This window comes from Colobus angolensis, unplaced genomic scaffold, assembly GCF_000951035.1.
Source record: "Colobus angolensis palliatus isolate OR3802 unplaced genomic scaffold, Cang.pa_1.0 Scaffold116, whole genome shotgun sequence".
Lineage (NCBI taxonomy): Eukaryota > Metazoa > Chordata > Mammalia > Primates > Cercopithecidae > Colobus > Colobus angolensis.
In genome coordinates, this window is record NW_012112697.1 from 5117865 (window position 1) to 5132957 (window position 15093).

At 43.0% G+C, this 15093-nt stretch overlaps 1 protein-coding gene across 1 annotated transcript in view; it reads left to right on the forward strand.

The window, feature by feature from the left end:
* HYDIN (HYDIN, axonemal central pair apparatus protein) overlaps positions 1-15093 on the forward strand; it is a 434530-nt gene that overhangs the window by 239795 nt on the left and 179642 nt on the right. Inside the window, exons 25-29 of the mRNA XM_011962106.1 lie at positions 6770-6889; positions 7613-7691; positions 10649-10768; positions 11028-11237; positions 13359-13496. Of these exons, the coding sequence (XP_011817496.1) occupies positions 6770-6889; positions 7613-7691; positions 10649-10768; positions 11028-11237; positions 13359-13496 (667 nt within the window). The remainder of the gene's footprint in view (positions 1-6769; positions 6890-7612; positions 7692-10648; positions 10769-11027; positions 11238-13358; positions 13497-15093) is intronic.

A 15093-nucleotide genomic window follows, 5' to 3' on the forward strand; every position in this document is an offset into this window, starting at 1 on the left:
AGGAAGGAAGGAAGGAAGGAAGGAAGGAAGGAAGGAAGGAAGGAAGGAAGGAAGGAAGGAAAGGGATCAGGGGGTTTACAAAATGAGAGAAGCAAAGTCAGATAGCTGAGAGCAAGAATAGGAATTTGAGAAGCCACCTGATAAGATCTGATAAGTAAAGATGCGTGGTTTGCACCAGATTATAAATTAGGAACAATGGAAATATGAGATTGGAACTGCAGGAGAAAATAATCTCAGCAATGAAATTAATTCACAGAGGCCACTAGCTCACATTCAGACCTTCAGAGTGCTGGATGCTTTCAAAAATGGACCTCTGACCGTGCAAGGCACCAGTGGCTACTGTGGATCACTTTCTCATTTTGATACCAGTGATATATAAGGATGATAACCAGCTTGCGTGGCTAAGAATATTGACATTTTCTTTCCATACTTGAAATGTTTTCATTCCACTTGTTCATTCTGTAATTGTTTATTGAGGGTAATTGTGCAGGGCACTGTGCTAGGGAGAATAAAACCAATCTGTATATGTTAGCTTTCGTCACACAACAAGATACTCGAAACATAATTGTCTAAACAGAAAATGTGTATTAGTTCTCATGAATCTGTGAATTGGCTAGGTGGTTTTCAAGTTGCCGTTTGCATCACATTTTCAAATGCCTCATTGGCCAAGGAAGTCAAGCCAAGCCCAGATGCAAGGCCTGAAGAAAATAGACTCCATCTGTTGATGGGAGGAGAAGCAAAGTTGTATTACAAACAGTTGTGCTTACAGGAATTGGAGGGATTACTTTTTCACAAATAGTAGACCATCTGATACAACATTTGAACAAAACAAGATCTGTATAACCCTTTTTACTACAGGGAGTTAACTGCAGTACTCCTGACTAGAACTTCATTCAACAAATGTCAGGCTTGACTCTAAGCTTGGTGTGCTGCCCAGTGCTGGAGACCGTGAGGAGAGAGGCAGACATGGCTTCTGCCCCTGCTGATGAGTCAATTACAGTGTGGGGTGTAGAAGCATGGAGATGACCCCTGAACCTGGACTTGGGGGTCAGGGAAGATGTTCCAGTGAAAGTAACATCTAAGCTAATGCTGAAAGGTTAGGTAGATGTTAACTGCTCAAAGCCAGGAGGAAGAGGTGCATAAGAGCAATCAAAGTGACTGCTGGGGTCAGTGCCAGCCTGCAGTGGCAGTTGGGGCATCAGCCCCTCCCCCTCCCCATGGCTACTATCTCCCTTCTTGTCATGCCTGACCCCAGTGCCGACCATCACTGACCCCACCTCATTGCTTCTGTATTCTTCATCATCATTGTCATCATCATCACCTGCTTCCATTTGGCACCTACACATACGCGCGCCCACAACAGACTTCTTCCCTGTCCCTGGGGAATCCACATTCTCTCCATCCTATTTCCTTCGCAGCAGGGGTTCTCAACCCCCCACATGACAGCACCAGTTTGTGGCCTGTTAAGAACTGGGCCACACGGCAGAAGGTGAGCGGCAGGTGAGCAAGCGAAGCTTCATCTGTATTTACAGCCACTCCCCACCACTCACATTACCACCCGAACTCCGCCTCCTGTCAGATATGCAGCGGCATTCGATTCTCACAGGAGCACAAACCCTATTGTGAACTGCACATGTAAGGGATCCTAGTTGCATGCTCCTTATGAGGATCTAATTCCTGATGATCTGTCACTGTCTCCCATCACCCCCTGATGGGACTGTCTAGTTGTAGGAAAATAAGCTCAGGGCTCCCACTGATTCTACATGATGGTGAGTTATATAATTGTTTCATCATATATTATGATGTAATAATAATAGAAGTAAAGTGCACAATAAATGTAATGTGCTTGAATCATCCTGAAGCCATCCCCCCCACCACCCCCACCCATCCCTGGAAAAAATTGTCTTCCGTGAAACCAGTCCCTGGTGCCAAAAAGTTAGGGACCGCTGCTTTGCAGGCACCTTTCCCTCAGCCTAAATGTTCCTTCCACTCTTCACTTGAAAAGAACCATTCTTTCTTTCAGGCATAGTTAGACCATATCCTCCTCCATGAAGACTTCCGTATGCCTCCAAGACAAGTTAGCATCTCCCTTGTTTGAATTCCAAAAATGATGATAATCCTCACCAGCCCCACACAAGAGCGGCTCACACTTATTGGACATTTGCTATGACCCAGCTTCCACGGGGCTCCTTACATGAACTAGGGCTCACCGCAATCAGATGCAGAGGGTTCTCTTACTAACACAGCCCCCAGGCCCATAGTGCACAAGTGGGGAAGCTGGAATTCAAACCCAAGCCCTCTGACCCCACAGCCTTGCTTGGAACCCTTGTGCACTGCCTGGCTCCCTGCTGGAGCACTTGTACCCTAAAGCACAGCCATTCCTGTGGCTCTGACTCTGATCCACTGGCCTCTTAGCTCCTTGAAGCAAGGGTTGGGTTTCTCATCTTTGGAATCCTACAACACTATAGTGGATTCCCTAGAAGGAGAGCCCGAGAATGTAGTTCTTGAGGTGATTTATTGAGGGAGGGCTCTCAGGAGAAACTATAAGAAATTAAGGGAAGCAAGATAGGGCCGGAGGAAAACTAGGGGAAGATGTGATTTCAGAAGTCTAACCTCTGCCTGATCCCGTGGGGAGCTGTGGAGTGTAAATTACATCACAGTTTGTCCCACTCAGAGACAAGGAGGCTGGGCTCTCATAGTCGCCACCCCTAGCAATCACTCCTTCCTATAAGTCATACCCTAATGAGAGGGAAGGCAGCTCAGGGTGGGTGAGGCATCTCCCATCAGGTCAGGGCAATGCTCCAGAGGAAGGTACAGCCACACACACAGCACCTGGGTGCATCACCCTAATAAAGTGCACCGGCAGCACCTGCTGCAGTCATCAGTTTTTAAAAAGTATTAAACGGCATATGCAGGCCCTTCTTGTCTAGCCAGTGACTAATTTCATCCTCTGTAGTGGACACTCCCAGCAGCCAAGTCTAATGAATCAATGAATTAGAAGTCATTGAGTCTCCTGCAGGGCTGCCCACCCCCACCACCTTTTCCCACAAGACTGCACTGCACAGACCTCGATGGGTGTCCAGCATCCACCATCCCGTGTGCAAAGATCATGGAAGCTGCAACACAGAACATCAACTGAAATACAAGCTTGTTCATTAGGGTTTTACTTTAGCACCACACTGCTTCCAGTGAAGAAAGAACAGGAAAAAAGCATGGTGGGTTTTTTTTTTTTTTTTTTTAACTTTGCAGCACAAAAGATTGTGGTGATCCTTCCCCCAGAGTTGAAAATAAACCATGAGGAGGGAAGCCACTGCCCCCAAAGCCAGTGCTGTTGATCAGCGGGTGTCTGACGTGCATGTGATTCTCCGGCAGCTACAGGGGGCATTTCTCTCCTGGCTTCTCCCGTGATTCCAATACGAGGAGCTCTGGAATTGGAGCAGTATCGATTGTTCCTGTTTGCTATGCACTCTCTTTTAAAAATAACTGAATCTACTCCTGTTAGGGTCAGCATACCAGGAAAGTAATCATCTGTTCCTGAGGGTAAAAGGAAATCTGATCCAAAAACCTCTACCAACATTCTATTTCAATATTTTGGAGCAGGTTTTCCAGTTTTAATAACTTAAAGCCCTCATTACGGTAAATGTTTCACTGTCTCCTGTGGCTCAGGTGGCGAGCATGGAGGGCTGCTCTGCCTTCCTCTGTTGATTTCCACAGAGACCTCTCACTTCCCAGTTGTCCAGGCAGCATTGTCCACTGAGGTGTTGTTTTTCCTCAGGTATGAAGACCCTCTACAGCTTCGTATTTTTCCTTTACAGAAATTCCCATGTGCTTTCTCTTTATGCAGCACAACATCTCACAGGGGTGCAAAGGCTGGATGGGAGAGTGCTATTATGTGGGGCAGCGAGCCGGCAAAGCCTCCCCAGGCGTCTCTGCTGACCTGGGGTGATTTAATAAGTGTTCAGAATTGTCCTTGGCTGATTTTCACTGTCCCTAGCTGTTAAGGCTGCAGTGATAGCCCCATATTAATTATCAGCTCCATCCTCAGCTGTCATGTTGCCATTCCTACCCATGGCAGCTCCTAAATCTGGCTGCCCATTAGAATTGCCTGGGAAGACTGCTAAAAATCTGACTCCTGAGACCTGCTGAATTGTAATCTGTCAGAGGACAAGGTTCAGGAACCTCGTCGTTATTTTAACGACCTTCCCAGGAGATTTTTTAGCACCCAGCCCAACATGTGTTCTCTGCCCCTAAAGGAGTGGTTTCAGCCAGAGGTAAAGTCAGCTAGAGACATCTGGCCTGGAACAAGTCAAATGGAAGCTCAGGCCAAAAATGAAAAGAGTTTTTCCATACTCTGTGACTTCTCCATGCTTTCCCATCCCCACTCTTTATCCCAGGTTGGCAGAGAGGGTGCAGAATAGTCAGATGTTGACTATTCTGCATAGTGAATGCTCCATGCTATTCAACTGTTCTCATTCAACAGTCCACACATCCATCCATCCATCCATCCATTCAATCAATCAAACATCTGTTGAGTTTGGGCTCTATGTATGAAACCCTGTGCAATAGGGTCTGTAAAGAGGGGACACTGTGGATCCTTCTTCCATACAGTAATAAGCCCAGCCAAGATCTTGCCGGCCCAGTGTTTTCCCTTCTTAAAAAGAGCAACCAGAGCTCAGCTCAGAGCCTTCACCAGGCAAGAAAATAATTACATTGATTTTTTTCCATTGTGCTGATTTTTCTAAATATGAGAGATAATACTGTGTTTTCATGTATAGTAATGACATAGCCTATTAATGAACCCCACAATGTGATATCACCATATGCTCATTTGAATGGCTAAAATGTAAAAGACTAAATACCAAGTGTGGATGAGAATGCAGACCAACTGGAACTCTCATACAATGCAGGTGGTAGTGTAAAGTGGTACAACAACTTTGGAAAACTGCTGGCTGGCAGTTTCCTGTAATGTGTGTTTTTTTTTTTTTTTTTTTTTTTTTGAGGCGGAGTCTCGCTCTGTCGCCCGGACTGGAGTGCAGTGGCCGGATCTCAGCTCACTGCAAGCTCCGCCTGCCGGGTTTATGCCATTCTCCCGCCTCAGCCTCTGGAGTAGCTGGGACTACAGGCGGCTGCCACCTCGCCCGGCTAGTTTTTGTATTTTTAGTAGAGACAGGGTTTCACCGTGTTAGCCAGGATGGTCTCGATCTCCTGACCTCGTGATCCGCCCGTCTCGGCCTCCCAAAGTGCTGGGATTACAGGCTTGAGCCACCGCGCCCGGCCCAGTTTCCTGTAATGTTAAACATACATATACCATACAACCCAGCAATTCGCTTCCAAGGAGTTTACCCAAGAAGAATGAAAACATATGTCTACAAAAAGACTTTTACACAGATGTTCGTAGCAACTTGATTCATAGCATCTACAAGCTAGAAATAGTCGAGGTGTCCATCAGTAAGAAGGTGGGAAAACATCCACACTATGGAATACTGCTCCAAAAAAAAAAAAAAAAACAGCTCACTGCTACATGCAACAACATGGACGAATCTCAAAAACATCACGCCAAACAGGAAGTCAGACACAAATTTGTACATATTTCCAATTCCATTTCTATGAAAGTGTAGGCAAATTAATCTGTAGTGATATTAAGCAGATGAGTGTTTGCACAAGGCAACTTTTTAGGATGATGGAAACATTCTGTGTATTAATGTGGTGATAGTTCCACAGATGTGTATATAACTCATCAAACTGTGTGCTTACAAATCACGAGGATGGTAGTGGGATGCCTGAAATTTAGGAAATGATACTCTAGGATGTGGTTAGAGTGGACAGGGTCCTAAAAGAAGTGCAGCTGAAATGCTGTGAAGCTTCCAAGGGAGGGAGATGGGCCAGTGGTGGAAGCTTCACGTAATAGATGACATTTGTGCTGAGCCTCTGAGTACAGATGGGGCCAGAATGAATATGTAAGTGAAATGGTTTGAAATTAACATCAAGGGCTTGAGATAGGTTGGGGAGGGGCAGAGATGGGTCCAGAACAAGCCACGTACCAAGGAGAAACAGGAAGAATGGGGGTGACCCCACCACCTTGGCCTTTGTGACATCCAAAGACCTTTTTAATCACTGGAACCTGGACATATGGGCTTCAGCACCAGCCGGTACAGTTGCTTCTTTTCCCCTGGGTTCCTCTGCTCAGAGAACTCGAGTGGCAGCACAGCTTAGTGGTGGGACCAGGACTAGGGTGTGGCGAGCAAGGCACTGAGTTCACATTTAGGAGGCAAGGTCATGTAAGAAACCCGAGCCTGCACTTCCAGGCCCCTAACAGAGAGTGCTTCCCAGGCCTCAGCTGAGTCTTAGCCCTGCTTTCTGGTGATCTGGGAGCAGAATCCCCAGTGGTTCATTCATTCACGACCATGCTGACTACTTACTCCAGGCTGGGCTCTGGATTAGACACCATATTGGATACCAGTCCTCAGCGAGTCCACATGTAGCAGGGATAGTAAAAATAAGTGTGAAAGGGGAAGTCCAGGGGGCTGTGGATACTCAGAGGAAAGAAATTGGGCCGAGACTGGTAGTCAGAAAACTTTTTAAGAGCAAGTGAAACCTTAGCTGAGATTTGAAGAAGGCAAGTTCAAGGGGGGGTATAAGGTGGTCCCTGCTAGACCTGCCTGGTCTGGGATTTGGAGTTTGGCCTTAGAAACTGAGAGCCCACTGAGCACTGATTTGCAAAAACTGATGTCTCCTGTCTCCCCCCATTCCCTGTCCCATGCCTTGGTAGGTTTGTGACGTTGCCGAAGAAGCCCCACAGTGCCACACTGGCCCAGATGGAGTCCATCCCAGCAACCTCAGAGACTGCCAGCTCACCAGCAATCCCCGAGATGGATTTAAATGATTTTAAGTAAGTGCAGATGCCCCGAGATGGATTTAAATGATTTTGTTAAGTAAGTTCAAATGCAAAGCCAACATGGATTTTTTGTAGTAGCTTTTCTTTTCTTTACATAGTCTTACATTCTCAATATTCATCCCTCATTGGTTCGTTCATCCAGTCCCCAGTCAACAGTTTAATAAGTGTCTTCTATGTGTAGGCCCCAAACTAAACATACAGGATAGGGAAGGGGTACCATCATGAGTCCTGGGGGACTGAGCCCTTTCTATCATATTGTCCAAGGTCTACATATGTCCAAGATCTACAGCCAGGATTGGGTCTAGGGTAGCAAGCAGGAAAGGACATAACAATTCACCAAACATTATATCCTCACAATAAAATGCTCCAATAAATAGGGAAACAACATTAAGCACATAGGGCACCCACATTGTCTGAAGAATTGCTAGAGCTTCCTAGCACTTTTTGTAAGTTGGACATGGGCTTGATGGGCCAGTAAAGAACGGTTGAGCCCCGTGAAAAATTGACAAGTTCAGTGGCCTAGACCACATGTTTGGGGGCATAGGGCAGCAGAGCCCTGACCAGCTGACCTCTTGAGAAAGGTGTCCTTGATTGAGAAGTCCCCTTATGTTTGGGGGTGTGGTAGAGGGAGAAGAGGAAGACAGGGCAGTTATGCACCTGAGACTGTGGTGATGACGGCCCAATGAGTGAATCTCTGCATCTCATTAAACTTCTCAGGACTGTCCTTGTGGATGACGATGCCAGGCCTGAAGAAAAAGAACCAAGAAAAACGAAAGCGTCCAGTGTGATCTCAGATGTACGGTGTCCTTTCCCTGGGGAGGGTAGGCAGGTCAAGGGTCCTTCCCATAAAACAAAGGCAGAACCAGGAGCAGAGTGGCCAGTGCAATGCTTGGGTTTAGTTGAGACAAAGCCGTATAGCTTTACCCACATTTCTTCCCAGCCAAACACCCCAGAGCCAATACTCAGTGAGAGCCCAGGACACCTCAGCACATGTGTCTTCTCTACAATGGAAAAGCCAGTTATCCCGAAACCTTGGTGGTCCTGTGATGTTCCTACACCCTAGACAGAGGATACTAAAGGAAAAATATTTTCCTAATAATTCTGTAGCAAAAACAGAGGGAGCTTAAAAATTAATACCCTTAAATTCTCCTTCTAGAATGATGGCCTAAGCAAACTATTGGAGATACAAAGATGTGCATACAAAGATGCTTGTTACAACATTTAGAAATAGAAAAAAATGAAAAAAATAATGAAAGATAAATTGCTTTATGTCCATGATGTGATGCAATCTTTTAAAATAGTGTTGAGCAGGATTTTCCTACGGTGTGGGTAGGAGTATGAATTGGCATAACCTCTATAACATACAACTTGGCAAGTATATCAAAATTTAAAATGCGTTGTCGTCCCCCTTCTAGAAATTATCCTCCAGATACACCTCCGCATTTGCATAAAGCATGTAACCATCGTTGTACGCTGCAGCTTTGTTTGTAAAAGCAAGAAATATTGGAAACAACTTAATTTTACCAATAGGAGACCGTCTGAATAAACTAAATTACATCTGCACAAGGCAATACTATGAAATTCTTTTTAAAAAATGAGAAAGTTCTCTACATACTAATTTGGCACAATCTCTGATATATTAAGAAAAAATACTCAGTGCAAAACAAAACAAAGTACATTGTGTGCTACCATTTGTATAAAGAAAAATGTCTATTAAAGCAACCAACACTTACTGAGCACTGATCTAAGCTTTGGTTTTTTTGTTTGTTTTTTGTTGTTGTTGTTGTTTGTTTTTTGTGTTTTTTTTTTTGAGACAGAGTCTCACTCTGTTGCCCAGGCCAGAGTGAAGTGGCACCATCTTGGTTCAGTGCAACCTCTGCCTCCTGGGTTCAAGCGATTCTCGTGCTTCAGCCTCCCGAATAGCTGGGATTACAGGCACCTGCCACCATGCCCGGCTAATTTTTGTATTTCAGTAGAGACAGGGTTTCACCATGTTGCCTGGCGTGGTCTTGAACATCTGAGCTCAGGCAATCCACCTGCCTCAGCCTCCCAAAGTCCTGGGATTACAGCCGTGAGCCACAGCCCCAGCAAAGCAGTTTTTTACATTAACTCTTTTACTTCTCCCAGCACCCCTGTGAGGTGGGTACCACCATCTTTCCCCATTTTACCAATGCAGGGACATGTCCATCAAGCCATGGAGCTAGAAGACTTGACCATCTGGCTTACTCTTAGCTACTGTGTTACCTCTCAAACAGTTACATAGGTATCTTTGCTTGTGCTTGGAATATCTCTGGAATTTAATCTTCATGAGGGCAGGAATTTTTTTCTGTTTTGTTCACTGTCATATCCTCAGGATATAGAACTGGTTCTTAGTAAGTCCCCAGTAAATATCAGCTGAATGAAGAGGAATAACTAATTGAACATATAGGAAACTGGACAGTGGGTACCTTAGGAGGGGGGAACCGGAGAACTGTAGGGATAGGAGTCTTTTTTTTTTATTTTTTACCATATATCCTTTTGAATATTTTAAATTTGTATCGTGTACAATCAACTTTCTAAAATACTTTAAGTGATGTTTGTGAAGAATGTTCAGTCATATGGAAAGATGGCACTCATATTAGGTCAACTGAAAAATCAGAATACAAATATATATGCACACATAATACACAGTGTATATATACATATATTTATAATATATTTTATATATACATATATATACCTATATAATATACTTTATATACATATATAATATATAATAATATTTATCTACAGTATAACCTGAGATGGATTTTTCTTTCTTTCCTTGGAGCTTTCTGTATTTTAAAATTTTTTTAGAATGAGTATGTGTGAGTATGTAAAACATTTGTCTTTTAAATGTTAATTCTTCTTTTTCTATTTTCAAAGATGCTTGTCATAGAAAACTCAAGAATAGGCCAGAAACAGTGGTTCATGCCTGTAACCCCAGTACGTTGGGACCCAAGGCAGGAGGATGGCTTGAGGCCAGGAGTTCAAGACCAGCCTGGGCAATATAACGAGACCCCAGGGTGTGGTGGTACACGCCTGCAGTCCTAGCTACTTTAGGGAGGCTGAGGTGGGAAGATCACTTGAGCCCAGGCATTCGAGGCTGCAGTGAGCTCTGATCATGCCACTGCACTCCAGCCTGGGTGACAATGACAGACACTTTGTCTCAAAACTAAAATATATGTGTACAAATATATGTACATATGTATATATATAAACTCAAGAATACAGAAAAATTAAAGCAAACATCCTCAAAATTCCTATCTTCTTTCTACCCCACTGAGAAAAATTCTAATGAAATTCTTAGCAAACAACTTCCCAGATATTTCTATTTGCCTATGCAAATCTCTGAATTTACACACACACAGCTTCAGACACATGAGGCATATGTAATTTCACATGAATGGAACTGTTTTCACTCAATAATATATTGTGCATATCATTCCCATCCATAAATATACATGCATTATCCTTCATAGATAGACGTACCACACACACTTCATTTAAAGTGACTGCCTATTGATGGGCACCGAGTTGTCTTCCAAAGTTTTGCTGTTATAAATAATGCTGCCATAAACATCCTTGTATGTACATTATAGTCACTTGCTCAATTATCTCCCTGGGAAAAAAATGTACTATTTTTATAATCGTATACAACATACTTTATTTTTCTGTCAATTGATGATCCATTTTGAATGCTTGCCAGCTTTTCCTCACATCTGTAATTTCTAGGAAATAAAAATTAGCTCTGCTGAAATAGAAAGAATATACTCAAGCCAGAGCCAGGTGGAGGATCAGGAATCCCTACAGACCTGTGAACAGAATGAGATGCTTTCCATCGGGATAGAAGAAGTAAGTGACACAGTGTGAATCCTGACCTTATCACACACTAACTTTTCTTTCTAACTGAGCACCTGCCCCATATTAGAAACTTAAATCTCACCAGAGCACTGTTACCATCATTACCATTGTGTGTTTTCAGGGTGCCGGGCTACCTTCTATCAAATGAGTTAAAGAGTGGAATTAATGTGTAAATTGACATAACTTTCACTTAGCCTTGGCAGGCATTCATCCCATCAGCTGCTCTCTTATAGAATGACTTTCTCTGCAGGTGTTTGATATTTTGCCCCTGTTTGGAGTGTTGCAGCCACACAGTAGCCACCAAATGTCATTCACCTTCTATGGACACGCTAACATCATTGCACAAGCTAAAGCTCTGTGTGAAGTGGAAGAAGGACCCACCTACGAAATAACACTAAAGGGAGAGGCGTCCCTGGTCAACTATTCCTTTGACACCAAGGATATTCACTATGGATTACAGGTATCGCAAACCATCGGGTGGAGATTTTCTGGTTTTGCCTTAAGCATCTTAAACAAATCTCTCCTGAACCCCAGTCATCGTAGTCTTGCCATCACCCCTGTCCTTGATCTCCCATCTGCCTCCCTAACCCTGACCAAACTCCTGCTGCCAACTGTTTGCCAGATACTTGCATTTGCTTTTCTTATCGTCTCCTGAAACTGAGCATGTTAGATGCTCAAGGTCACTTCTTCACTTTCAACCCAGGAGCCTGTTCCAACTTCTGCATTTCTTTCAATAGCACTACCATTTTCTCCACACTTAGGTTCACAATCTCCAAGGCTTTTCCTCTGCACTCTCTCCTTCACCTCTCCACATCCTTCTAAGCATCCAGGATTTGCTGACTCATCACCAGGGTCCCTCCCTGAGTCAGTTTTCTCTTCCCATTGCCACTGATACCACATTGCAGGGTCTCATCAAGCCATGCCTAAATTATTACAGCAGTTCCTCCCACACTGTAATGTGCCTATGAATCACCTGGGAGTCTTGTTCAAGTGCAGATTCTGATTCAGTAAGTCCAGCGACATTTTCCAAAATGGTGCTGTCATCCCATCAGTCCCTGACCAACTAAGCCCAGCAGCATTTGGCAAAGCAACGTGATATTGACCGAAGAGCATGGTTTCGTATTCCGGTTTCACTTCCTCTTTGTATTCCGGTTTCACTTCCTCTTCGTATTCTGGTTTTACTTCCTCTTCGGATTCCAGTTTTACTTCCTCCTGACTGCATGACCTTCGGCACATCACCTCTCCAAGCCTCAGTGTCCCTCATCTATAAGGTGGGAATGGAGTAGCAGGCCTATCCCACCAGGAGTTGTCACTACTTAAAGCGTCTGGTCAGTGCTGTGCTGGGTCAGAGTTAGCTGTCCATTGTCATGAGTTCCTTTGGGTCAGAGCCCATTCCTTCACCTGGGTGAGGCTATCCTAAGCCTCTCTATTAACTGGTGATCTTTACACTGTAAGTTTTACTTCCCATAATTCCCTATTATAGTCCATACATTTCACTGTGGCCAAGCTGGTCTATCCACTGGCCCCAGTGCACCCCAGCCTTTCATGAGGTTACACTTTCTCTTACCTTATCTTTCCCATCCTCCACTCTACCAAGCCCAAACCTCTATATCCCATAAGACCCAGCTCAGCTCCTTCCACAGTTATCTTTTACTTTACATTCCCTTGGCACTTAATGATAATCTTTGCCATAATATAATATACTTTCCCATTTTTGTTTTGGAATAATTGTCAATTCCATCAGTACACATTCTCTTCCCAATCAGATTTTGTGTTATGCACTTGGAGACCATATCTCCTACCAAATTTCAATGAGGATTGAATCTCCATTACATAGCTCCTTCATGTATAATTACTGAATCGTGTGCATGCATGTGTGTTTATAGATCAAAGATTGTGCCTAAAATCTGATTCACCTAGCACCTACTGAGACCATCTCCATGATGCTGACCAAATAGAATTCTCTTTCCTTCCTCGTCTCCAGGGTCCTTTGGGCACTTGGTTTTGGCTCATCTCTGAGTATAGTCTTTGAAGCAGTCAGTCCTCACCCTAGCTTTTCCTAAGGACCCCCAAAGTGGCCTGTTTGTGGTTATTGGGCCTGCTAAGCCAGCTGGTGAATTATGTTAGCAAAATTCCAAGAAAAAGAACATGACTGGCCTGTTACACCCATGATTCTCCATCTGAATGGAAAAATTCATTATAGAACATTCTAAACTCAAATCTTCTGTTTTTCTTACAGTACAGAATCCAGAAGGCAAATGTTTTTAATGTAGAAATCTTACTTTAAGATTCTCTATTACAAATTCCTGTAGTGAAAAAAATGAGACCCAGGAAGGTGAAATGCTCAGCCCCACAGCCATACCTAAACTAAATCGGTTCTTAGAAGAACTAACAGCCAGGTTTCCAGAGTCTAGTGCCCCAGTAGGCATTTGTTGTGATGCTGAGATGTAGACTGACCAGTTTTTATATCAGGATCTGTCACACCTTTATCCATGAGGCGTGTTTCTGCACCTTTGTCACGATCAAAGCCACGTCCCAAGAGTGGGTGGCAAAGGAGTCACTCATCTCCTTCTCTTTCAAGCTGTTTGACCACGTCACAGAGAGGGAAATCATGCTGACGAACACGGGGAAAGTCGGCTTTGAGTTCAAGGTTCTGACTGACCCCCAGCCTTCTCCAGACAACCTTCTCCCTGGAGTGCCACTAATCCTGCCTCTCTCCGTAAGTAAACAGTGGGAGGGGCCCGAATTCAAACCTACAAGCCCCACCCCGATGCAGGTGAGTATTCATGGCCAGGATTACAAGTGTGACTTTTTCTTTTTATTAAAACTGAAGAACTCTCAGAAGCAGAAAAAATAATAATAATAAATCCAAACCACTTCACTCATTTATTAAACAAATATTTAGTCCCTTAGTAGCCACTTTCCAGGCACCAGGGATATAGCAATCAACAAGACAAATGCAACCCATGGATTTATTTTCCATGATAATGAGACTAGTTTATTTCCACCGATGTCTTCACACTGCCCTTGTAATTCTCCAGGGCTTCCTCTCCACTGACTTCAGCAGATGTGAAACACCAGCAGACTGTGCTGAGCCAAACTGGTTTCAGAAGCAAACAGAGAAAGTGGTTCCTTGTTCATATTATGTTGATCGACCAGTTTTAAGGAACATTTGCTGAATTTTTCTCATTATGAAAATAGCACATAATTGTTATAGAAAAAAATGGAAAATATTTTTAAAGTGTATTTATTCATAATCTTATAAATCCAAAGATGTTGAGCACCATCGTCTTTGATGATAAAGTCTGTTCTTCCCCTAAATTATCTCACATATTTGCTTTTACTGCTGGTCTCTTTATTCTTCATTGCTCTGTCTGTCCCTACATTAATGCTATACTATTTTAGTTGCTATGACTTTAAAAATACATCTTAATATCTGTTAGGTCAACTCCCCTTTTGGTTTTTTCCCAATTTGTCTTAGCTAATCTTTTGAATTCACTTTTTTTGTTTTTCTTTTTGAGACCAGGTCTGGCTCTGTCGCCTAGACTGGAGTGCAGATCTCAACTCCCTGCAACCGCTGCCACCTGGGCTCAAGCAGTCCTCCCACCTTAGCCACCCAAGTAGCTGGGACCACAGGCATGCACCACCACACCCAGCTAATTTTTGTGTTTATTATTTTATTTATTTATTTATTTTAGAGACAGTGTCTTGCCATGTTGCCCAGGCTGGTCTTGAACTCCTGAACGCATCCCAAAGTGCTGGGATTACAGGCGTGAGCCCCATCTCACCCAGCCCAAATTCACTCTTGTGTTTTGTTTCTCTAACTTCCTGACTTGAATGCCTACTTTTATTTTTTTTCTTAGTTAATAATGAAAAAATGTAAGACTATCCTTTTGCCTAAGGACACCTTTGGCCTTATCCCTTATATTTTAAGAAAATTACAGATAAAAAAGTAGATGTCAATTTTATGTGTTTTATACATGTTAATATTTAACTAGTATAATTTTCATTATCTAAATTATAGTTGTCTTAAATCATAGTTTTACTTACAAGTGTAATTTAAAATACATTTTTTTTTTAATTTCCAAATGATTAAGATTTTTGCTTTTGTTATTTAAATTGTTACTAATATTGAGGTTTTTTAGAATCGTGATCAGATAATATGGTCCTCTAAATTCCTACTTAGTGAATTTATTAATATATTTAATGACTTAAAGTGATTTTTAATACTAATAAATGTTTGAAAATAATGTTACTTGGGCTATAGAATCCAGATTATCATAACTGGAATCTCTACTAAATTTTTTTTTTTTTTT